This window comes from Curcuma longa, chromosome 12, assembly GCF_044706935.1.
Source record: "Curcuma longa cultivar G26 ecotype Majalengka, Jawa Barat chromosome 12, ITB_CL_G26_1.1, whole genome shotgun sequence".
NCBI lineage: Eukaryota > Viridiplantae > Streptophyta > Magnoliopsida > Zingiberales > Zingiberaceae > Curcuma > Curcuma longa.
This window is the reverse complement of record NC_133872.1, coordinates 7894825-7921226: the sequence shown is the minus strand read 5'-3', so window position 1 is coordinate 7921226 and position 26402 is coordinate 7894825. Positions and strand designations below refer to the sequence as shown.

Here is a 26402-nt window from a genome sequence, read left to right as displayed (position 1 = left end):
TCAGAGTCGACATGACAAATATCGATAGTAGGATTGGTGGTTTTTGGATTGAGTTGGATTAGGTTGGATTAGTATCCACTTGGGTTGATTTAAATTTAAGATTTAAAATTTTGTTATAGTTCAATTAAATTTTGTTTTGAAAATAAAATATTTTATATACATTAACACAATAAGGTTAGTATACCAATATTTCAGTGGGATAAAGTGAAAAAAATATTAGAAAAAATAGCACAAAAATTCTTTTCTAGTCCGATTAGTTGGGTTATTCGGATTGGTCGCTTCTCTGGATTCAAGTTCGAGTTTATGATTTCATTCGAATTCGATTGAAATTTTTTAAATAATATTTTTATTTCAATCCGATCAAATTCTTGTCCAATCTATCCGAATTGGTATCCTTATCCTTAATAACTGCTATATATTTATAATTAAATCATAAATTTTAAATTTTTAAATTTAAATTCTAAAGGCTATCCATTAATTATTTATCCAAATTACATATATCAAAATTATTTAAATTAATCAAAATATAATAAAAACTAATAAATAACTACTATAATATTATTATAATAGACATTAACTATATAATAATTAATTGATCATGAGTATTATCAATAACTATTATAATAACATTGAAATAAAAAATATTATAAAGATTATTTGCTCATCAGATTAATTGAAATTTTTTAGGATGAGAATATTTTCTATATGGCAAGACCCAAGATTGCTATGCTGCGCGACAATCCCGTATGCAACTTCCTGGTCCATCGTCGCTGTCGGCGCACCGTCTAGCCACCATCGACCGCTACCTCGGCTGCGATCGACGCGTCACTCGCCGGCGCTTTGATCGGCATCAGATTCCGATTGAATTTGATCGGAAATAGCCGCCCCCACTGCGCGGCCACTATCGACGGCAATCAGGTTGGATTGCAGTCGGATCATGGCTGGAGACCGGCCGAGGAAGGACTGGCGTTCAACGCTGGTCCTTCCTCGGTCGGTCTCCGACCATGATTTAACCGGAATCCGGTCCGATCGCTATCGACAATGGCCGCACCATTTCCTGTCAAATCACGATCGGATTCCGGCCAAATCGCGGTCAGAGATCGACCGAGGAAGGACCGGCATGCGATTTGGCTAGAATCCAACTGTGATTTGGTCGGAATCGGCGCTGCCACTATCGATCCTATTTCCGATCAAATTCCGACCACTATCCGGTCGAAATTCGACGTCGGACGGAGCTCCGGCGAACGACACATCAATCGCGCCCGAGGCGACGGCCGGCGGTGGTCAGACAGCACGGCAAAGACTGCAACAGTGGCGGTGGATCGCATGTATCACGCACGGATCGTAGATTCTTCGTCATGCAGCGTAACATTATCTACTCGTCAGATTAATTCAAATATTGGTTTGGATGAGAATCTTTAGTTGACAAGAGAAATTTCCGAATAAATATAAGAAACATAGTTTTTGCAAATGCGGGCTATATCGCAGCGACTGCGGGCTACATCGCTTTCCATTACACCGACGAGCGGCCACTTCAGCCTCTGCTGCCACATGCTCTCTCCACAAGAACAGCGTTGAAGACAAACGAACACACTTCTCAAAACCTTCCTCGACCTTTCCCAACTTCCAACAACATCGATCGTATCACCACCGACTATGATCCACAAACGAAAACACCAAATCAAAAACCTTGGCGCCGATTCCACACCTAGAGGAACGGGGTTTCATGGATCAGATGCGGAAGTTCTTGCCCTCGAAGGTCTGGCCGAACTGCCAATCAGAGGGGACGATGTTCCAGGAGGTGGAGGTACGGCGGTCGCTGCCCGTGACGCGGAAGGAGAGCGACTGGCCGACGAGGACCGCGTTGGACTGCCAGTTCTGGCCCCAGTTGCGGGACATGGGCATCCACCCGGCGCTGGCCCCCTTCACGCTGGCACGAACGATGTCGCCGGCGCCGGCCACGTTGGTGATCAGCACGAGGTTGAAGTACTTGAAGCCATTGATGGTGAACCGGATGCCGCCCGACCTCTTGCACGGCACCCTGTCCATGCCGCACCGGGAAATGGCATTTTAACGACCAGGAATGGACAGGGATTCGATTCGAAGCAGAAAAACAAATTGAAAGGTAGTGGAAGGGAGAAGAGGAAAAGGGAGTGACAGAGGTGTTCGATCTTCGTACCTGCGGTAGGATACAGGGACTATGCCGGCACGGTACTCGGCGATCTTGAGGAACATGGGCATAGAGAGGTCGAAATGGGTGCGCGGTGGGTTGCACCACCCGCCGTCGTCGGAAGGGAGCGCGTAGTTGGGCGGACAAAAGTTAGTGGCCGTGATGAAAATGGAAGGACTACCGCTGTGGCACCACCGCGGATCATCGGCGCACTTGATCTCGAAGCACGCCCCGCAGCTCTCGCCCTCGTTGAACAGCGCCGTACTCAGCGCCGCGTTCTCCGCCCCATACCCTTGGCTATACAGATTCCCGTACCCGCACGCCCCGCCTGAGGCCGCCTCACAAGCAGATCTCATCGATCTCATGGGAAAAAACAACAACAACAACAAATAATTGAATCAATATGCAGAAATTCTTACTGACCCATGGTGCCTGAGGCGTCGCTGCCACCGTAGAAAGTGGCGTGAGCGCCCTGCCACTGACCGCCGGTGTACACGCCGGGAATGCGCGCCGCCGCAGGAGCCAGGAAGGCGAGAAGGGAGGAGAAGTAGAAGAAGATAGCCGCCGCCTGCCATTAATCGCTTCTGCGCTTAGGGTTTTCGCCGATGGGACGAAGCGACAAGGAAGCGAAGGCCGGCGGTATTTATAGACTCGACGAAAGCGAAACAGAAAGAGCAGCCAGGCGTTTCAGTTAAGAATAAAGGAATGGGCACCAAATGTACTCAATCGCGTAGGCAACCTCGGGTCCACCTTATGATCATCACTGTACCCCGAATGTTGACCGTAGGATTACGATCCAACGGACGAACTTGGCATGAGGTGAGATCTGGGTAGTTGTCGTTGCGTCGCGGTGAAGTGGGAAATGGGGGAGTGACTGAGTTGTCCTCGAGACGGACGGCTGTGATTCGTCCACTTTTTGTCCGAAGCTTTTTCCTTTTATCCTCGACGTTCGATTTGTTTCGCCGGTTTAAGTGTTGCTTCTTCCCGCGCACAGAGTCATTTAAGTACTTTACTGTATTTCTTATATTAAAAATATTTTTATTTTAATAATATTATTGCAACTACCTAAACCATTTTTAATTAAATTTTTTTTAGGTTTTTGTAGTAATTTAGTTAAAATTACTTAAACTCACTCTATTATAATATTTTTATCGAATTAAATTAAAAAATAATTTACTTTAATACCTTATCTAGACCCATTCCGGATTCCATATCCGATCTAAATAGAGAACGATTACATCAGAATTTTTTAGATTCGATTAAATAATTAGATAATCGAGGTGTGAATTTTTGGATTCAAGGTGTTTTCGGCCAAATTCGATCGGATTCCGATCACAATCCGGCCGAAATTCGACGTGGCGGTCGGCACGCCGGCGAGTGGGTCGTCGATCAGGCCCGATCCGGTAGTCTCCGATGGTCGGACAGTGTGGCAACGGCGGCGGAAGTGGCTGGGGGTCGAGGCTGTCACGCACGGATCGTAAATTCCCTCGCGCAACATAACATTTATATATATATATATATATAGCTCAATATCCACGTCACGGTGGGCCCGGCCAAGACCCCTCCGCATTGGGCGGCCGACGAACCCGAACCATCTCCGGGCCACGTGGACCGGCTGGTTTCGATATGACTCAGGACCGAACCCCCACATGCTCGGTTTCCCCTTTCATTTATTTCCAACGCCGAAACCCACCAACCATCTTACCTGCCTTCTTGTAGGGTTGTTTGGGAGGGCCCCGCCTACACTGGCCTCTCAAAGGACAAGTACGGAAAGCGAAGAAGGTTAGGAGAAGGAGAAAATAAAGAAGAGAACCGGAAATTGAGCGGGAGCAGCGGCGTGGAGGAACCCGCCACGCCGCAGCCGTTGAGACGTGGCTTTCGTGCAGGGCCCACATTGTACCAAAATTATATTATTATTTTTTTCAATAATTTAATGAAAGAGGGCACACTCAAAAAATTGTGGCAGTTTGTTATTTTTAGGCAATTATTTCTGAAAATGAATCAAGTAATTGAAATGATTACTCAAGTTTGGATTAGTTTCTTTTACATGAGCTTGAGTTTGGTTCAAAATTGACTTGAACTTCATTTATTTAAATATTATCAAATTCCCATTAAAAATTATTTGATTATTTAATATTTTTATATTTTAAATTTATTTAATTAATTATTACATTTGATAATATAAATTTGTTTGTTGATAGTTGAAAATTCATCCCTAGAGACAAGTGTGAGATCACTCGAATTTGGAAGCTGCAATTGGGCCCAATTTAGCCCAATTATGGACGCAAACTAGCCTAGTTGGCAATCCCCCTTATTGCTAAAGTCTTTGAGGATGAATTGCATGTAAATCAAGTTTTTTTTATTATAAAATAATAAATGGAGGGATAAAAAAATTCTTCAATAGTATTTTGTTTTTCTCAATCTAAAATCAGATTGAGAAGAGAAGGAAAAATAAAATATTTATATTTTTTAGAAGGGATGAAAGATTTATTAGCGTAATATGTGTTACTTTGTTTAGAAGGAAAGAAAAAGAAATAAAGATTAAATATATAAAGTTACAAAAATACTCTCACTTCTTAAAAAAGACAACGTATGTAGAAGACGGATGAAAAATTATAAAATTCTGTCAATATTGCATATAAAAATTGAGATATAAAAGATTCTAAAATAGACCATGTATGCTTTTAATTGGATAAGTCCATGTACTTGAAAACGAAGAATATTAGGATTATCTGTTTCTATCCTCTTGAGTCTTATCCTCGAAAAGATTTACAACGAAGGTCGACACCGACATCATGGAGTCTGAGTGGTTGGACATTGGACAATGACAACGCTCGTTGTGTGAGGAGCGCTGGTGCAAAAATAAGATATCTAAATAGATGAATTAATTTAAAATTTAATATTTTAAAATATGAATAAAATTAGAATAAAATATTTTTGAATTTTCCTTCCCTTTAGGAGTGGATCATAAAAATTAAATATCTGAATTACAAACAAACAAAATTCAATTCCTTTTTTACTATTGTCTTCCTATCCAATTTTGAAGGTAGAATCCATCATCCCAGCGATTCCATATGATCGACCCCATGACCATTTGTGAGGAAATAAATCGAGAAACTATAGTTAGTCACGACGGAGGAAATTAGGCATTACCTCGACTTCACTAAAATTTGACCCTTATATATTTTAATAATTTTATTCTGTCATAATCAACTCAATTATATCTCAAAAGTGTTAGTACCGATGGTCAAATATCTTCACAATAGTATGATATTGTTCATTTTGGACCTAAGCCCTCATGACTTTGTTTTTAGGTAAATCCCTAAAAGGTCTCATACCAATAGAGATATTTTTCATCCTTTTAACCCTATGATCTTTTTAATTTACTTTAGATGTAGAACTATATTTGCACCTTTACACCCCAACAGAAAGCACCTCTACAACTACTCACAATTAAATTTCACAGCTACATAATTGAATATCCAAATGTGAAAATTGAGCTGTGCCGTTGCCTTCCTACCGAATTCAATTCTTGTCCTCGTACGGCGCGTAGTGGAGGAGGAGCCATTGCATCGCATGCGGAAAGACAAGCTCCCAACCACTTTGGGGCCCACAATTTTAACTACTAGTGGCAAAAAGGCTGGAAATCTAACACCCAACCTAATTTCTTCCGCAATAATGAACAAGTACTTCACAAAATTATTACTAATAATAATAATACTAATAATTTATTTTTTAAATTGATGTAACTTGAGTAAAAAAATTGAATATGTTATCGAGCGATTTTAAAAATTTCAGTTGACTAGGATCGAGGAGAGCATTGTCTTAACTTCATCGAGATTTGACCCTTATCCATTTCAACAATTTTATTTCGTTGTAATCAACTTAACTATGCCCCAAAAGAAAAAATTATTTTGATGTAAGGATAAAGATAAGAGTTGAGTTATTCTTGAACTAGAATGGGTTCCAACCTAACCTTTTAAAAAAACAAAATTAATGATTTTTAATTTTATTTTTTTCAATTCCATCGTAAATCCATTAGGTATTACTTCCTTGGATAAAATTATTACCATATGATGTTATAATTACGAATTCAAATATAAAAATAACCTCTATATAATGATAATATATGCATGGGCTGTCTTTTAATTATTCGAATAGTTTAAAAAATTATTTTTAATAAAAATTTTAAAAGGCACCGTCATCGTTATTTTTAGTATCAAAAATAATTTTATTTTAATATTATTATAGTAATTTGGTGTAATTATAAGTAGATTTAGATACATCATATATATATAATTAGCCCATGTCAAAGTAATTTTTTTTATAAATTTAACTTTATCAAAAATAATACTTAAGGTGGTTAAATCATCATAAAATTATTATAGTAATCATTTAATATATATGTTTGATAATTCTAAAATAAACCATTAATCAAATTTAAAAAATGTTTAACCAAGTTATTAAATAATAATTTTTTATATAAGGTGTTATATGTTTATTATTTTTGAATAAGCTGAATCAATTCATTTTAATATATTATAACGTTCAGTAATTATTTTAATGATTGCATGTCAAAATAAACTACTTCAACTTAAAAAAAAATACAAATGTAATATTGATCGACTTAATAAAGCATTTTTTATATAAAAATATTCTGTCCGTATATTATTTTTTTGATAAATTTACTATACTGATATTGAAATAAATTTTTTATATAAAAACTCATCGATAAATCTCTAAATGTACATAACTTATCCGAATTTATTTTGAAACCAATTGAGTAATCATATATAAAACTTTTTGAATTCGAATACGAAGATTGATTTGAAAAAATTCTATCCATACCCATCCGAATACCCAATATATATATATACACACGCACCTTATTTTTTATTTTTTATTTACAGTGAAGTTATTGATCTAAACAAATTTAATTACTCACGGAGTGTGCAGAGTGTAAGATAATAATTTGACATACTATTATAAATATTTTTTATTGAAATGACTTATCCCAAGTGGTAAGTATGGAGACATATGTTGTATGAGGTTCCAGGTTTGAATCCCCTTTGAGGGTCTGTTGACTAAGGTGTTATTTCGGCTATGGGATCTTTTATTAACACAGTGGAATCTTGCATCAAAAAATCTCTTATGAGATTTTCTGAATATGGGATCGTTTCAGTGGTGTCGATCACTATAAAAAATTTAACTGGATAATTTTTTTTCTATTGTCTTATTTTAACAATTAATTTTTAAACACTATAAAAAGTTTACTCGAACAATTTATTAGCTACAATGGAATAAAGTTGCAGAAGAAAATGAGCACTTAAATTTTTTTTTCATTTTAAAAATTCTTTTATACTTAATACTATAGTTTAACTCTTACATCTTAAAAATTCTTAAATTACTTCATCTTAAATAAAATAAAAAATAATAATAATATAATATTATTCTTATTTCGAATGTCCTTAGATATTTCAAATACCTAGAGACTTTTGTCACGTACACTACGTGCATAGACAAGCACGCATATATAAGTACGATGTTGTTCTTTGAAATTCAAAATCATTACAATGTTCATATTTGGAAATCAACATCACATTGATTCTGATTAATATAGCTAATAATCGATTCATTAATGAAGATGGATGAGGATGAGATTCGTCATGATCAGTTTTTTAATTTATCTTTTCATAAATCATAAATGATCATGAAATTGATAGTGTAAAATTGATGGGATGACAAATTCCATCGTTTGGAGATGAGGATAAGATGCTCCCGAAGCATAGCTGAGTTGATTACGACGCAGCAGACTTGTAGAAGAGGACAAGAATTCGAATCCTGATGAAGCCAGACAATACCCTCATGTATCGTGACCTCTCGATTTACCTCTTCACAGATGATCGTGAAGTTGATCATATGACGGATTTTACACAGATAAGATGACAGATTCCATTTTTTTTTTGCAAAAGAAGAGATGAGGATAAGATTGAAACCTCTCATGTTAGTTGGACCCACACCTTAAATGCCTGAATTAACAAAAAAAAAATAAAATTACAAAAATGACAAAAATAAAGAAAAAATCGGGTAGAATTCATTGAACAGTGATAGGCGATCATCTAGCGCCGGAAAAGAAGGGCGACGAGAGCATCGCGTTCGTCGCAGCCGAAGAAGAAGAAGGATAACAACCGACGAAATCATCAAACGACAAGTCGTACGAGCTCGCAGCGCCATTGTTGTCCATGAGGCCGTCGGCGGACATGGCCGGAAACGGAGCCTCGCCCTCCAGGAACTGCACCACCTGCCTCATGCTCGGCCTGGAAGAGGGGTCGGGGTGCGAGCAGAGGAGGCCGAGCTTGAGCACCAGCTCCGCCTCCCTCGCCTCAAACTCACCCCCCAGCCTCCGATCGCAGGCCTCCAGGATCGAGTTCGTCTTCCAGCATCCCAGCACGCGGTCCACCAGCCCGGGCACGTCGCTGGGAGCGTGCAGCTCCATCGGCCGCTGCCCGCAGGCGACTTCGAGCACGAAGGCCCCGAACGCGAACACGTCGGTGAGGGTGGTGGCCTTCCCGGTCTTGCTGAGCTCGGGGGCGAGATAGCCGAGCGTGCCCATGATGTGGGTGGTTTGGGGGTTGCCGCCGTGGTCGCAGAGCCTCGCCAATCCGAAATCTCCCAGCTTCGGATTGAATTCGCCGTCGAGGAGGACGTTGCCCGCTTTGATGTCTCGGTGGATCACCACCTGCTCCCAGCCTTGGTGGAGGTAGAGGAGCCCGGCGGCGACGCCCTTGATGATGTGAAGCCGCAGGGACCAGTTCAACGGAGGCCGGTCCTTGCTGAAGAGGAACTTGTCGAGGCTGCCGTTGGCCATGAAGTCGTAGACCAAGAGGAGCTCGCCTCGCCGCCGGCAGTAGCCGAGCAGGTGCACCAGGTTCCGGTGCCGCAGCCGCCCCATGCTCACGATCTCCGCCACGAACTCCCGCATTCCCTGCCTCGATTCGTGGGAGATCTTCTTGACGGCGATTTCGAGCTTCGACTTCCGGATCACGCCCTTGTAGACGCGGCCGAAGCCGCCGATCCCGAGGAGGTTCTCCTCGCCGAAGCCCTCGGTGGCCCGGTAGAGGTCTCTGTAGGAGAAGCGATGAGGCCCGTACTCCAGCTCCCAGTCCTCGAGCACCTCCGCGAACTTCTTCCTCCTCTTGAGGGCGAAGTAAACGGCGCCGGCGGCGAGCAGCAAGAGGATGGCTCCGGCCAGGGGCAGCGAGATCGCCAAGAGGATCGTGTTCTTGTGCCCTAGACGAGGAAGTTGGGGGAGAGCAGAGAGATCGAGCGGGGGAGCGTCTCGATTTAGGGCAAAGCTCCACCCTAGAATGTAATGGCATCCCGTGGCGGCGCCGGTGGACGAGGCGAAGCCCACGTACATCTCGTCCAGGATTATCGCGGAAAGATTGGTCTTCGAAGAGGACAAGAGAGATCGCCGGGGCTTTGCTTCGTGTAAAGGGGCGATCGCGATGTCGATCTGCGAGCGCTCCCCGTCGAAATCGACCCAAATCTGCATCGGATCGCCGCTAATCAGTTGCAGGCTGCGGAAAACCCCATCCTTGGTGAATCCCGCCGGCCTCGAGTCGACGGATCTCAAGCTGTTGATGTCGACGCCGACGTGGTTGTCGTTGATGTCGCCGAATTCCGTGTTCATGACGGTGTCGAGCTCGACGGCGACGATGTGGTCGGCGGAGTCGCCGTCGTCGGGGAAGAGGCCCAGGTGCTGGCTGGACAAGGCTTTGGTGAAGTTCGTGGAGGGGGCGAGGAGGAAGGAGAGGCCATGGCCGCTCACGTTAGTGATCAGCGGCGTGATGGCGAACACGAAGGTGGTGGAGAAGGAGAGGACGTCGCCGGACGAAGAAGCGTCCTTGAATCGAAGTTTGGAGGGGTAGAAAGCGTGGCCGGTCACCTGGGCCGTGTTGTTGGTCAGCCGGAGGAGGCCGCCGCCAGTGACGTCGGCGTAGTCGCTGAGGGTCAAGTCGCCGCCGTTGAACCCGTTGAAGGTGAAGGAGACGTCGCCGGCGATGGCCGTGAGCTTCGCGACGAGGAGAAGAAGAGTTAGGGAGATCTGGGAGAGCACGGCCATGGCTGGCGGCTGCCCGAGAAACGAGAGGGAAGGAACGCAAACCTTGACCTCTTAATGCCGTTCGGGTAAAGTGCACTTTGCCCCTTCAAATTTCTCTTTATTCAAATTTTCCTCTAACCATTTGTTTACTTCTTATTCTGATATAAAAGATATAATCCGTCACCCTAGTGGCTCCACACGATCAGCTCCACGACTATCTGTGAGGAGATAAATCAAGAAACTACAGTTAGCCATGAAGGAGGAGGGTATTGTCTCAATTTCATCGAGATTCAAACTATTGTCCTCTTCTACAACTCTGCTCCGTCGTACCAACTCAACTATGCCTCGGGGACAACTATTGTTTACTTTGAACGATGAAACGAAGTTGTTCAAGATTTATCATCTATCTAAATCTTGAATCAATTGGAACATATTATATCAGTTATGACTTTGTAATTATTATAATGTAAATAGTTGTATTAGTTATAGTTTCATAGCTGCTATAATTTAAATTTGTATCATTTTTATTAACGTTGTAACAATTACGATTTCATAACTACTAATACTCATCCGATCGATTTAAAAATATTAAATAATATTAGAGGACATTTGAGTAAATTTCATCATCATTTTTAAATAATTTTTATTTCATCCTCGCAAATAAAAAAAGAACTTGAGTTTAATCACCATCACCTTTTTCACCTAATCTAATGGAGTGGGTGGGTAGAAAAAAATAAAAAAACATGTTAGTAATTATCCTCTTCCATCTCAAATGGTCTTTCTTTAAAAAAGAAATATTAAAATAATATTTATCTATAATTTAATATTCAAATATTTTTTTTATTTTATCTTGAGCTACTCTCGTCAAAGCGATCTAACTAACTTGATTAAAATTATATCACTTTTAAACCCTAAACCCTAATAAACAACTTAGGTCTTAAAATAATTTTGGTAAAAAGTACACAGGTATTAAATTATGAGTTTAGATACTAAATTATGATATAAATAATTATTTTTAATGATAAAAAAGTAGGTAAGCAAAAAATATCTTATCCATAGTGTGATATTCAACTTTCACTCCATTTGATATTTCTAAATCTTAAATCCCTATAAAAATTTATTATAGTGCGAAAATCCTAACTCCAAGTCCTTTCTTCTTATATTATTTTTTAATCTTATTTGAAAGTAATAATGATATATCGAAACAAAACTATATGATGCATCAAGGCATCTAATTATAAATATCTATATGGTTGACCTGAATCCATCGCAATAGTTATTGTATGCTTATTTACAGTTAAAAATTCCTACGATATAACGGAAGTCTTCTACACGAATGGACAACCATCAAGATGTCTTCTCAGTGGGGAAGAGAAGAGGAAGAAGAAGAGTCAAATTTTTATCAAGATGCCCCGATCAAATGTTGACATCTCCCTTTTATACTTGACTCATCCTATAGAAATCATCCACCATAAAATTAATTACTTATTAAAGCCCATTAATATTATATTAATGAACCGAATTATAAGATTTACATATTGAATTCACGACCATTTTACGTCCATTTATTTAAATCTCTTTTCATATTACACGTATTATATCACTCAATTATTGTTATGGTCGTGGAGAGTGGGGGCGTGGAGAGTGGGGGTCGCGGTTCGTCAAGCTCGTAAACAGCCCATCGGGGTCCGGCTCAGTGTGTCATAAAGTCCGGATCGAGCCGAATCTTCCAGCACCCCTACCTCCAGTCGAGTCTTGCAGGCCGAGTCGGAGGAGTCGAGGCGAGACCTGGTGGAAGGCTTCCGTGACGAGTCTGAACCCTCTCATGGAGGTTCTCCCACTCTCGAATCAACCGAGCTGATTCAAATCCTCTACGCGGAATCATCCTCTCAAACCGAACCGCGTCGTCCGGGGGCGGATCTCCCGACTTGGCTCGGTTCTCTGTTATCTTTCCTATCAACGACCGATTCGAATCCTCGACTCAGACCTACCCTCTCAAATCGAACCGATCGAGTCAGCAGGGAACGGATCTCCCAAACCGATTCAACTGTCAACTTTTATCCGCCTGAGCTGATTCGGCTCCCTTCAATTCTCCTTGCCTTGTCCCTGAAAGACCACTCCACCGTCATGCGGTTATAAATGCCCTCCCTGCCACCTCTGCAATTAATCATGGTAAGGCTCTGATAGATGTACGTGGCATGACCTCTCAAGTACAAGTCAACGATGGAACATATGCTCTAACTATATCATGCCTTCTGATACATTCATACTGATGATGGAACCCCCACCACACTAATGATGGGACATGACTCTCCAGACTCATATATAAGGTTAGTTCTGTACTGAAGGGAGTTATGCAATCTCGTAGCTCTCACTTTCCATTCTCATTTTCTCCTCCTCCTTCACAAACTAACTTAAGCATCGGAGTGGTCGCGCCAGGGCAACCCCCGACCTTCCTTCTCACGGTTCTTGTGAGCACAGGTCCTAGAAGCTCCACGCTCTCCTTCTCGCTCAATTGTGGTGCTGAGAAAAATCAGCACATTCAGAAGTGGATCTCAACCGGAACCATTATTATTGGTGTTGACTTAAAAATAAATATCAAAGAAATTTTATCGGGATAACTCTCGATAAATCCTATGACAAAAAAGCATAGTGAATGAGATACCGACTAAGGACCACAAAGGAATACTCATTTGTGAAGTGACACCACTATTCGCTCATGTATTAGTCTATTAAAGCATCATGTGAGTACTCATAACTCTTTTTTTTATAAAGCACACACAATATTAGTTCATTGTCTTTATTACAACTTGCATGTCATTGTCGGTGATTATACTAGCATATCGTGTGGGGTCGCTATCCACCTTTTTGCAATAACGTACAAGCGGACAAAACAATAACATATAAAAATAATAATAATAATAAATTAAAAAATTATCATTATTTTTTTTGGGTCATGGGTCGTCAACCATTGACCATGTCATTACCTATTTTTGACTTCTCCAGATTCGAACTCTAGACCGGCAGGCTAAAGTACTAAAGTTCCTTGAATCTGGTAACCAAGTGATATTCGAATTTGGAGAAGGCAAAAATCCATTGGGAGGGATGGAAAGTCCAGTAGGTAACAGCACGGTCGATGATCGACGACCCATGACTCACAGAAAAATAGGGATCAAGATAAATAGAATTCCTATGAACGGACGGGCTGATCATTACAATTGTATACTTATTTATTGTCAGAAATTCCTACAATACAACGGAAGTCTTCTACATGAATGGACAATGACAACCATCAAGATACCTTCTCAGTGGGGAAGAGAAGAGTAAGAAGAAGAAGAGTCCAACATTTATCAAGATGTCCAAATCAAATGTTGACATCTCCCTATTATACATGATCCATGCACCATAAAATTAATTACTTATTAAAGCCCATTAATATTATATTAATGAACGAGTTATAATATCTACATCTTGAATCCATGTCCATTTATTTAAATCTTCTTTCATACTTAAGTATTAGATTACTCAATTATTGTTGGTGTTAACTCAAATATAAATCTATCGAAATGAAGATTTAATCCTTTCACTATTTTTTTTCATGATGACTTAAATATCAAAGAAATTCTATCGAGATAATTCTCTTCTGCAAAAGGTGGAATCCGCTACTTTAATGGTCCCACATGGTCGGCTTCACGACCATCTGTAAGGAGATAAATCGAGAAATTGCAGTTGATAACGATCGAGATAACTCTCCATAAATCCTATGATAAAAAGCATCGTCAATGAGGTATCGATCACAGGACCTCATTGTGAAGTGACACCACTATTCGCTCATGTAATAGGTTTTTTGGACACTACGTAGCTAGTCTATGTAATCATCATGTGACTATTAACTCTTTTTTATAAAGCACACACAATATTAGTTCATTCTCTTTATTACAACTTGTATGTCATTGTCGGTGACTATACTGACATATGAGTTGAGGCTCATAGGAGTTGAGGCTCACCGAACGTACAATACCCTCCTGCGGACAAAACTCGATTTACCTACAGATGGTCATATAAAACCTTTTGCAAATAAAAATATATAAAAATAAAAATAAATCAAAAATAATAATAAATTAAAAAACTACAGTTAATCCAGGATAAAAATCGATATTACCTCAGCTTCGTTAAGATTTAACCCTTACTCATTTTAGTAAGTCTATCTCATCGTAACGAATTCAATTATGCCCCAGAGAGCAATAGCTATGAAACCATCATTAGTATAACGTAGATTCAATTCTGTTCATCTATTATTCATATTGTAACAGCTATGAAATCATAGTTGTTATAACCTTGATTCAACTTGCTTATTTGACATTTATGTTGTGCTAGCTACGAAATTATAACTATTACATATGATGTAGCAGCTTCGATTTTGTAACTGTTATAAGCATTCATTTAATTTAGAAATTAGACAGAAGATACTATAACAGTATAAAATAGTTGTGGAGGAGATTTGTAAAGTCATTAATTTGAGTTAGGTTCGTTAGATTGACCTACTTTATTAAATAATTTAAATGAATTGGATTAAAATTTTATCAATCCATTTTAATATGGATTTAGGAAGGTTGACCCACCTAGGCCTGCGATCCATATGGGTCGACCTGCAATTCGTGGGATCGATTTGCGAGTTGAGAAAATTTATTTTTTTCTTTAAAATTTAAAATTAAAGGAGAAATTTCAATAAATTAGTGGGCTTGACTCATCTAAATCGTAATATAATTTTAAAAATTTTAATTTGACCAATTTAAACTATAATTTAAAATTAAAATTTTTAATATTTTTTGATATTTTTAATATTTTTTTAATTTTAATAACTTTAATTTAAGTTAGGTTAATTTTCAACTTATCAAATTGATAAAATAACTATCGTTTGATGGATCGATGTATACTACCATACGATAGATTTATAAGTTCATCCTGTTACGAATTCATTCGTTTGATGATTTTAGATATTTAATAAATATAATGGCTAAATAGCGAGGTTAGACGTCTTTTTTATTAAAAAATATATAAAAGTGAGGCGTCCTGTCCCTTCGATGAAATAAATAGAATCTTTTTAATTTTTATTTAATTTTAACTAAACTAAATATTTTAAAAATTAGTCTTTGAATGTCTCTCTCATAATAAATTTAATAAAATTTTAAAAATAGTATTCCTACGATGAAGCCCTCTCGCTCTCTCTCTATATAAATGTATAAGCGTCCTCTCTTCGCTTCTTGATGTCCTCCCCTTTCCGTACCTAACTCGCCCTCTTCGTCGTCGTCGGCGTCTTCGCCTTCCCCGCTCCCTCTCCCCGCTCCGATCGATTCGCCGCCCTTCACGCTGCGCGAAATCGTTCTCCTAGATCGATTTCGGATCCCCGGCATTTCCTTCTCCGCCGATTCGCGTGGAAGTCGGGACGAGCTTCGGTTAGGGTTAGGGTTCAGGCGGCCCGGAGGCCGGCGCGGAAGCGGGATCTTCCAAAACTCGGCCTCTGGAATGATATGGAGAAGGAGAAGGAGAAGGGGAAGGCCGGACGTGGAGAGCCGGATGGGCTCAACGTATCCCGCTCGAAATCGATCTGCGAGACCGTGAACGGCTCGCACGAGTACACCATCAAGGGCTTCTCGCTGGCCAAGGGGATGGGGTCGGGGAAGTACATGTCGAGCGACACCTTCGCCGTGGGGGGTTTGCAGTGGGCTATTTACTTTTACCCGGACGGAAAGAACCCCGAGGACAACTCCCTCTATGTGTCCGTCTTCATCGCCCTTGCCAGCGACGGTACCGACGTGCGGGCGCTCTTTGAGCTGACCATGCTTGACCAGAGCGGAAAGGGGAACCACAAGGTACACAGTCATTTTGAGCGGGCGCTGGAGGGCGGGCCGTACACGCTCAAGTATAGGGGGAGCATGTGGTGAGTCATGTGTTGCTTCTCTCGGAATGAAAAATCTTGCTCGTTTTACTATTTTTATGCTCCAAATTCTTGTTACTTTGAATAATCTCTATCTACTGTTTCTATAAACAAAGTGATTCTAACCTCTTAAAATAGGAAACTGAGATGTATGAATTGAGTTTAGCAAAGGTTGCTTCGTTTTTCTCTTTAGCACTCTACTCTTTTGTTTTATTCTACTCAATCTCTTCAAGTGCAATGATTGAGAACTACTTTTAAATCATGCAGATGGTATATCAAAAGACAAATAGAATATAACTTTGATTTTGAAATTAAAAAAAATCATGATGCATCAAATTGAGGCACAATTTAAGAAGAAGAGAGAGAGGTATATGCTACCAAGTCTCTCTCTCTCATACAATAGAAAATTAAGACTAAAACTTGTCAAATCAATTGCAAAATTGAATTTTCTCCAATAACATTTTTGGTGTGGTCATATAGCAGATCATGTATGCCATTGTGTTCACTCCCATCTTGTAGTAGAAGATAGAAGATGACCATTACCTAATGTGAAAGCAATAGTGTTGGTTGGGGGAGGTAGGGACATATTGTTGTGGTGATAGCCAGTTTCAGTCTGGGGTCTTGACTCTTGGATGTGGGTGAGCTTGATTCTGGAGAAAATTTAAAACCCTAGAGCAGAGTGCAGTCATGACCCTGTCTACAGTTTGTGCTGACTATGAGGAGGGGGAAAATTGGAAATGTAGGGGGTGGGCAGGAGGTTGTGCTTTAACATTGACTTGCTGTGATACCATCGATGTAAATATGAATTCAAACACATTGATGTAAATATTTGTGATATGCAAAATGCACATTAGAATTTGGATTTCTATAAATCTCAGTCTCATTCTTATGAGTAATTTCATAAGAAAATGAAATAATATAAATTCATTGTAAGCCTTCAAATTATTGTAACATATAAGCCTTGAAATGTCTATGTACCGGCATATCCTCTTTTTGAGTCATTTTGTTTCTCATATTTTCTTTTATCTTCTATCTTCATTTAGTTGTCCGTCACATCTACTATGTAACCTTCTTAACAGTCTTATTTGATCTATCATTATGCTTTTCTCTACTGTGAATATCTCATCAGTAGAACAACTCTTTTTCTGGTTCTTTATTGGATATCAAGAAAACGTGTTTCAGAGTTGTCCCTTTTCAATTCTGATTTGGCATTTATTCACATTTCCATTCTAACAATTTATTCATGCCTCCATTGTAAACAATGTTCTCAATACTTCAATCTTTTGGGTATTACTCTTGAAATGTTTCTCTAAGGTTGTTGCAGATAATGAGGTTCATTTTTGTTGCTAGACATGTATTCCCGATCTATCTTCAGTGTGGTTCTACCATTGTATTATATTAAATTCTCAACCTTAATATTCTCTCTAGCTTTCTGATCTTTTGTATTCTTATTTCCTTTTTATAGTCTTGTTGCTGATGTAATAATCATACTAAGCTTTTCTTATTATTAATATTTTTAGATTAAAATTTTAGTTGATTTTTTACATTTTACTAGGGGTTACAAGAGATTTTACAGAAGAACAGCCTTAGAAACATCAGACTTTCTCAAGGATGATTGTTTAGTCATGCATTGCACAGTGGGTGTCGTTAGAAACCGAATTGAAACACCAACCCAGTTTTCCATCAATGTACCATCCTCAGACTTGGGTCAATGTCTAAAGGAGTTACTAAAATCTGGCATTGGCTCTGACATAGTTTTCGAGGTTGGGGATGAGACATTTCAAGTGCACAAGCAAATTCTTGCTGCTCGCTCTCCAGTATTTAATGCTCAATTCTTCGGTCTTATTGGGAATCCTGATGTGGATAGAGTGGTTGTAGATGATGTGGAACCTGCTGTATTCAAGGTAATGACATCACAATACTAAGTTTACTCTGAAACATTCTTGAAGCGTTCTATATCATATTTCATTAAAATGTTGGATAAAGGAAATACAGTTCTTGTTTAGGTATAAGAAGTGAACTGTCTTTTTCTCTGCTAAACACATGAACTATATCATAGTACTTTTTTTTTTCTAGGACTTATTTTTAATGGAATAAAATGATCATCGCTCACCACATTGTTGTGCTTTCAGGTTCTTTTTGGCTATTTTTCTTTTCATAAAGGAATTCCCTCTATATATGTGATTTACAAAAAAAAAAGAAGAATTCTTTCATGTTGTCCAATCACTTTGCTTCAAATCGGGGAATATATTATAGAAAGAAAGGAATCCCTTTGATATATATGTGATTTACACTGAAAAAGAATTCTCTCATGCTGTTCAGTAACTATGCTTGTTCTTCAAATCTGGAAATATAGTATACTTATCCAGAAACTTCTGTAGTACAACTTAGGAGTAGGAATAACTACTGGACTTACTCATGTAGGTGTGTATAGTAGTTGCAGGTCTAACCTTCTGTTGTTTCAATTTGGACTTGGGATGATTAGGTTTCGGTTCAAGTATTCTTGTTAGGTTTTTTTATGCTCAATATCAATGGTGCTTATGCTATTGTGCATGTATAAACTAACTACCACAAATTATAATAAGTTCTCTCAATTTCTTGTCTTCTAATTCTTAGATATTTAGTTATTGATCTTGGTGTTCGCCTAAATTTGTTGCGGGATGGACTTTGATATATCCTTGCTGAAGTTGATAACATGCTCATATGGGAAATATCCAAGACATTGAGCAAAACTAACTATTCCTTTTGGATTTGGAATAACTATTTTATGTCAATTTTGCAACCTAATGTAGGAATAAGAATAATTATTCTATGAGAATTTATAAGGACTAAAATAGCTATTCCAATGAATCAAATGCACAATAGAGTTTGATATTTCGAGATTGCTGAAAGAGTTCTGCAGTAGAAAGATAGCAGAAGACAGCTGTTGTGATCCACACGAAGCTTGTATCTCTTAGCACATGCTAAACCTTGTTCTAATGACCATGGTCCTGTCCTAAGTGCTTGTGGATTATTCAGAAATTTACTTGGATGGTATAATCTGATTTTTCATCCTACCTCTTAATTCATTAATTGGAGTTTGATTAAGTAGCCCTTGATTTCGTATCCTGTTCCATACAATTTTTTTCTTATCAGAATTTTCTCAGAATAATAGTCCATGACTAGTGAGTGCAAAGCAATCTATAACTCTCTTTTAATTAACATTCCTGTCCGTGTTGCAGGCCATGCTTATCTTTATATATTCTGATGAACTCCCTGATGTTCTTGAATTAATTGGTTCAGTTTCTATGTCCACATCCACAATAATAATACAACATTTATTGGCTGCCGCCGATAGATACGGTCTGGAGCGGCTGAGGTTGTTATGTGAAGCTAAATTGTGTGAGGGGATCACTGCTGACACAGTAGCAACGACCTTGGCCCTTGCAGAGCAACACCAATGTGTTCAACTGAAAAATATGTGTCTCAAATTTATTGCAGTTCGAGAGAATTTGGGAGGTAAGTTTTAGCTTTTTAGTTTCAGTAAAAATTTTCTTTTATTTTATGTTCAGATAGTTAATTTGCAGGCGTAATGCGATACCAGCTTCTAGACATTCAATATGAATATTTATGTTCCATAATTTTTTTGTTTGTTGTCTTCTAAAGTTAAAGAAGTTGTGAAGATTCTTGTTTTCCGATGGAACTGTGATTCTTCATACATAAGAACTTTGTTTGGGCAGGTCTCGGGCCTTTTGGGTGATTGCTAGATTGGTAGGGCAATTGGACAGGTTCGGTGATTCATTGCACTTGTTGGGTTGGGCAGCTTGAGTGGATTAGGTGCTCCAGAACAGGTTGAACAGGTAAGGTAGTTTAGCCGAGACAATCCGAGTTGGCTAGGTCGGTTGGGCTAACTAAATGAATCATGCATTTTCCAATTGGGTCGAACTTAACATATTTAGCTAGCCGGGATGGTCCAGGTTGATTATGATGGTTTGAGCAGACTGAGTAGTCCTGTGGTGTTAGGTCAGATTAATCAAGGAGGATGGATCGGGCGGATCTAGTCGGCAAATCAACCGCGTTAGTCTGGAGGAGCTAGTTGAACTTGTCATTGAACATGCCAAAAGACATGAACTTGTCAAATTAGAAAGGTGGACTAAAAGACCTGTTGAGTTGGGAACAAGGTTAGATGATCACACCGAATTGGGCAGATTATGCGAGTTAGATGAGTCGGACAAAATCTATCATGTAGGGATATTTTGGCTTTGTGAAAACTATTTCTTGTCTATTTCTTATAAAATTCCTTTGAACCAACATACGAATAATCATTCTATGTATATTCTATACCACGAACCGAACAAATCGAATGTATTCCTATTCTATTCCTAGGCCATTTCATTCTCTTATTGCACGCTAACTATTTCAAATTCATAAGGAATAGTTGTTTTTCCTTGTTCTATCCAACAAATAATTATTATTTTTATCTATTATTCTTCAAATTTCATATTTGAATGATCTGAATGAGCTGATTAGCAATAGTTGACTTATGCAATGCTTGATCGGGTCGGTCGGGAACGGTGGGTCGGTGAGACATAAGAATAGGTTACGCAGATGGAGGTCATTAGGCTAGAAGAATAGAAGTAAGAGTAATTCTATATCTTTTCTATTTCATAAACAAAATTAAGAAATATTATATATTTTTAAGGAATAATTATTTCATTCCTCGTACTCTTTAATGCATATAGGTCTCTAAATTTGTCTGGAACAAATCCAGAAATTGTGAATCCTCAATTTGTTCTTCCCTTTTCTGAGATAACTGCTGCATTGCTGAGTAGCCACAGTTTCTTTCTTATTGTCCAAAGTCTACATCTACTTGCAGCTGTGATGCAGACTGAAGGATTCGACTACTTGGAGGCCACATGCCCAACTGTGCTCGCGGAGCTCTTGGAAACTGTGGCTGTCGTGGATGACGACTCCGGTTTGGCATGCCGGAAGAGGAGTGTCCGCAGCAGCCTGGGCCTCAGTTCCCCAGACAGTGTCGATGCGAGCGGGCGACGATTGCGCAGGCGGATGTAGTTTGCTGTCGATATAACCTAGTACGCCTTCCTTACCCATATGATATGGTTGCAGCCTCCTAGCGAGCAATTCTCTATTTTTCGTCTAATTCTTCAACTTGTGAGGTTGCTTCTTCACTGACTTTTGTCTAAATTGAACTCCAGTAGCTGTTCAGAAACTGCATCGTCTGTTAATAATTCAACAAGCTGTGTGGCATAAGAAAAATCTGGGAGAAATCTTCTAGGGCATCCTTTTCTCGGAAACCCTATCTGATGGAATTATTGTATCTTGTTCTTCATTTTCGGTTGTGATTTTGTATCAACTGCCCGAGTCAATTGAAAAGGTAACCGTTTTCGATTCAGTCGATTGAATTGAAATATAGCTAGATCATCGCTTGTTGGGTGGCGACTAACAACAAGCCCCAAATGGTCATCATAGCTATTCTCAATCCTCCATATCTTCTTCATGCATTAACTCCTTCTGGTGCCTTCGATATTTGGCGTCAATAAATGAATCAAATATTCGTGAACAAACTTAAGCTCCTCCTTTCTCAACACTAAGTTGTAGCCTTTTTCTGCCTTGTGAACCTCCAACATAGTCCTCCCAATTTTTTCCTTTTCATCACAAGCCTTTCTCCTCTCAACTTCAAGCTACTTGTAACACTCAATTTTTCCTGAACTCTCAGATTACATCGTCGTTGTCGTCATCATCATCATGGAAGTGGAAAAGTTACAATTTGACGGTAACTAGGTGATAGAAAACTGGATGAGCACCACATGCCCTTGTCGGTTGAGACGCAGATTCCGATCCTCATCCTCCGACGACTAATCCTTCTCATCATCTGCTTCACCTGCAAGAATGTATCCACTTTCGGCTAACCACATCATATTTGTTAGCGCGAAGGTCACAAAGGTGATCAAGGCCAACTTGGCTCTCCCAAATGCCTGTAAGGTTTGTGGTATTTCTTGTGACCTAGGAGTTATTTGTATGAGAATTGGCCATAAACAATGAAGAATATAACAGAAACTGTAATCTAAAACAGCCGAAAAATGATCGGCAGGGTAGTAGTGTGCCGACATTTTAGAAGAGATCGAGTTTATTGGCCAACTCATGAAGAAAAATATTCTTATACAACTTGAGAAAGTTAACAACCCAAGCATTTCGTAGCAATCCTCTAGACGAGAACACGAACGGTATGAAATCGACCCCCATGGTAGTCATCTTCTGACTTACCGAAACTTGCATTATGAGGCAAACATATACAAGTATGATCAAACCGATGCCAAGATCCAAAACATCGCAAGAGAAGACTTGGCGACTAAAAACCATGTGACGAACGCCATTGCAATGGATGTCTGGAATCTACCACATGATAACTGAGGATACTTTCGGCAAAAACTTACATCCCTCATAAACAAAACAATCACACCTGCTGAAGAGCATGCAGCAGCAAGTGAGAGTGTTGCTGTCACCTGCATCAAGCGAGAACGGGTCGTAAATCGTCGGGACAAAATAGTTTTCTAGAATGGCTGCGTCGATAGGATGAGAAATCACATGTATCATTACAATGAAACGATACACTAATAAGTGAGTGATGAAACCAACGCACACTATGATAAGTGAGTATGAGATGCACATCTAATTTGGAAGACGAAAAACAATCTATTAGCGAAAATGACTTAGAGTATAATCCACAAGGAGGCACTATGTGGTTACTTAAATTCTCACCTAGCGATTAGTTGGTACATCAACATCATTGATAGGATATCAAATTCAAGCTAATAATTTACCTGAGTTTTGTACTTGATAGAAAGCAAATGACATGGCACTGGTAACCCCTTCTGATGCTAAGTCAGAATCATCGAAAATAAAATAAAGTGCAATCCTTGATCTGCGACTTAGTTTCAGAGTTTACCGTTCATATATATCGAACAAATTTCACAGAGCATGTTTGCTTGTAACCGTGATTGTTTTGAAAGATTGCAATCTAACAAGAACAAACATGAACTTTTAAATTATCAGTTGTCTTTTATTGTTTCAAATTAACTAATGATAAAAGTTTCTGAAACAACAGACAAAAAGACAATGAGAAGTCGAATATCAATAAAAAGGTATAAGATGTCATTTTAGTTATTCTACCATCACATAATGATTCATAGAATTATAGCTTCAAGTAAAAAAAGTTATGATGCATATAGACGATAAAACTTAAGTGAGAGAATGAAAATGCTTACCCAATCACCCACCACAAACAAGCTTATTAGCAAGGGATTGTGCAGATCTCGTTTAGATTTCAATGCAAATACATCAAGACATAAGAGTCCAAAGCTCCACAAAGTTTGGAGTCCCATTGAAGCGATTAGGTAGCTGATAAGAGGGGGGAAAAAAATCAAATTCTTTTACTCTAAATAAAGCTTAAAAGGGAATTGATTTTCTCAACATTAAAAATATAATGCGCAAGGATATCGTTGATTAAAACAATGCTACACTATTTTGCATGTTTTGTACCAAGCATTTGTTCATGCCTTCGCTTACAACTCCATGGAAATGTTCTGAATAGATCGGATGGTAGATCAAATCACAAAGTGTAGCACATTACAATAATTCTATACAAATGAACCATGATAATATCTTATCTTGCAACTCTTCCTAGAAGCATTGCCAAATGTAACTGAAGCCAAAGCTAAGTAAATGAAACACTATTGACTTGAGAAATCAAGGATTCTGTCTATCTATTACTGAGTTATGGTATGAATTCCACTAAACCATAATACACTATTGTTCATAGGGTTGTATTTGAACCAAACGTTCATGAGAAAACTTAGTGTTCGACTTAATAAGAGTTTGTTTATGTCCGTTCAATATACACAAAATCAATTAAAGAACAAGCTTGAACAACCCATTAAACTAAATGAACAAGTTTGAAAACATATGTGTTTAGCTTGCTAATGTTCATGAACAGAGTGTAAGTTGTTTGTGAACAATGTCCACAAACAAAACTTGTGAGTCACATTCATTAACAAATCTCTTATCAAATTTGTAAATAAAACAAAAAAAAAACTCTCAAAACAAATAAATAAGCTTGTAATATCAAGCACACTAACCAAATAGGCTTAAAAATATAAAAGTTTCAAACAAATCAAACAAGCTCGAATTAAGAACTTGATAACATCTAAATGCACCAAGCTCAAGCTTTGAAAAAAAAAACAAGTCACGCCTGAATAATCATTTCAACGGTTTGATTTATTCTAAGCTCAGTTTGGCTTGGCTCAATTACCTTATCAAACAAGCTTGAAAAAAATAAAATTTAACCCTTGGCTCGTTTACAACCCTACTTGGTAAATGAAACACTTTTAACTTGAGAAATCTGGGATTCACTCTATCTATTACCGAGTTACAGTATGAATTCCACTAAACCATAACACACTGTCTGTTGTTATAAGTAACTGAAACACTTGAACTAGTTTTTTAGACGGTAAGCCAAGCGTATGTTGTCAAATAACAAATGCAAAAAACTAGGAAAGGCAATTTCACTCACAAAGCTAACAACCTAGATGTGAACAATCATAAGCTTCCAATAAATCGCCATTGCAATCAAATTGAACATGTAGCAAACAATGTCAGTAGAGGAGGAGTGATGACAGTTACCAGAAAGCAGTGTAGTTGGAGAATCCATAAGCGGAGAGCATCACCGCAATGGAAGCACCAGCAAAGGCACATTGCCCAGTCCTCAGCAGCAGCCCACTCCAAGTCCCAGGGCTCCCCACCACCACCTTCATCTCCTCCTCCTCCTCCTCCTTCTCCTCCTCCAAGGCCTGCCCTTCAGAAATCAGATCTGTAATATAATCAAATCCCCAGCTCCACTGAACTCCGGCGGCTGATTCCAGCCCAAAGGTCCCAACTTTCCAGCGCTTCTCGCTCAAATGTAGGGCACCAAGTGGCGGATCGTGGCGAAAACTATGGCACTGGCACTGCGATTAAACAAAGAAGGGAAGGCGGATCGAGGTCCCAGCCAAACCCTATGGCTCCTCCAACCCCAAAATCGATGCAGGAAGTGAGAAATTGGGAGATTAGCTCCGAGAAAAAAGAGAGATTAGAGGGGGATTGGTTGGAAGAAGGGCGTGGAATGGATGAGCACCACCTGCTCGCCCAATCGCTTGCTTCGCAGAGCATGGATTAGGATGTGATTCTGCATCATCATCACCTGCCTCCTTTGTACGCTTCTGCTTGCCTTCTTTCGATCAACAACAGAGCGCAGATTGCTTAGCGAAGCCAAGCCTCACGTGACGTGACTTTCTACACAACAAAAACGGATCGTTTCTTTTTAATAATAATAATAATAATAATAATAATAATAATAATACGTACACTTTGCATCAATTTAAAATCTTACTAAAGGACCTAATGAATTATTAATTTTCAAATTATACGATAATAATTTTATATTGTGCTAAAAAAATTTTATAATAATAATAATAATAATAATAATAATAATATATAATAGACGAGATTGCTATCCTGCGCGACAACCCCGTGCGCGACTCCCTGATCCACCGCCGCTGCCGTCGCCCCGTCCGGCTACCGCTAGCCGCCGCCCTAGGTGCGATCGACGCGCCGCTCACCGGCGCTCCTTCCTCGGCCAGTCTCCGACCGCGATTTGATCGGAATCCTGTCACGATTTGATCGACAGTGATGGTGAGCAGGCATGGGTTGTGTTTCCGGATAAATTCGTCGGATTCCAACCACTATTCAGTCAAAATTTGTCGTCGGAAAGAGCGCCAACTAGTGGCGTGTCGATCGCGCCTGTGGCGGCGGCCGACGGTGGCCGGATGGCACGGTGAGGGCGACAGCAGCGACAGTGGGTTGAAGGTGTCACGCACGAGTCGCACGGGATAAATCGCGTGACATTTCTCATATAATAGAAGGGAAAATTTTACTAATTTATTGAGATAATTAGGTATCAAAATCTTATAAATATAGTCACAAAGAGCAACTAGATTCTATGGTGATGATTGAGTGTCAATGTCTTATTAATATAGTTGCAACTAGATTCTGATTGGGAATCGAAACTTTATTAATTTAGTCATTAAGAGCAATTAGATTCTCATTAGGCATCATATGTCTTATCAATTTAGTCATTAAGAGCAATTAGATTATGT

The 26402-nt window shown here is 39.2% G+C and overlaps 4 protein-coding genes across 6 annotated transcripts; 1 reads left to right on the top strand and 3 right to left on the bottom strand.

Moving 5' to 3' along the window:
• Window positions 1-1503: 1503 nt before the first annotated feature.
• LOC141843331 (expansin-A7) lies at window positions 1504-2677 on the bottom strand. Its single transcript, XM_074731405.1, has 3 exons — window positions 2594-2677; window positions 2180-2498; window positions 1504-2041 (listed from the first exon to the last, which is right to left on the bottom strand). The coding sequence occupies exons 1-3, from the start codon at window positions 2595-2597 to the stop codon at window positions 1732-1734; spliced, it is 633 nt and encodes a 210-aa protein (XP_074587506.1). The 5' UTR covers window positions 2598-2677; the 3' UTR covers window positions 1504-1731.
• Window positions 2678-8204: 5527 nt separating this feature from the next.
• LOC141843330 (L-type lectin-domain containing receptor kinase SIT2-like) lies at window positions 8205-10301 on the bottom strand. Its single transcript, XM_074731404.1, has one exon. The coding sequence runs from the start codon at window positions 10293-10295 to the stop codon at window positions 8286-8288; it is 2010 nt and encodes a 669-aa protein (XP_074587505.1). The 5' UTR covers window positions 10296-10301; the 3' UTR covers window positions 8205-8285.
• Window positions 10302-15555: 5254 nt separating this feature from the next.
• On the top strand, window positions 15556-21580 carry LOC141843217 (BTB/POZ and MATH domain-containing protein 3-like). Of its 3 annotated transcripts, XM_074731262.1 has the most exons (5): window positions 15556-16215; window positions 17768-18116; window positions 19434-19710; window positions 21068-21284; window positions 21408-21580. In XM_074731262.1, the coding sequence occupies exons 1-4, from the start codon at window positions 15806-15808 to the stop codon at window positions 21262-21264; spliced, it is 1233 nt and encodes a 410-aa protein (XP_074587363.1). In that variant the 5' UTR covers window positions 15556-15805; the 3' UTR covers window positions 21265-21284; window positions 21408-21580. The 3 variants fall into 3 exon arrangements, with proteins under 3 accessions (XP_074587363.1, XP_074587362.1, XP_074587364.1); XM_074731261.1 differs by having other exon boundaries at window positions 21068-21579; XM_074731263.1 differs by lacking the exon at window positions 21408-21580 and having other exon boundaries at window positions 21079-21150.
• Window positions 21581-22251: 671 nt separating this feature from the next.
• On the bottom strand, window positions 22252-25429 carry LOC141843347 (CASP-like protein 5B3). The gene is made up of 3 exons (XM_074731428.1): window positions 24892-25429; window positions 23478-23610; window positions 22252-22715 (listed from the first exon to the last, which is right to left on the bottom strand). The coding sequence occupies exons 1-3, from the start codon at window positions 25020-25022 to the stop codon at window positions 22515-22517; spliced, it is 465 nt and encodes a 154-aa protein (XP_074587529.1). The 5' UTR covers window positions 25023-25429; the 3' UTR covers window positions 22252-22514.
• Window positions 25430-26402: the final 973 nt, after the last annotated feature.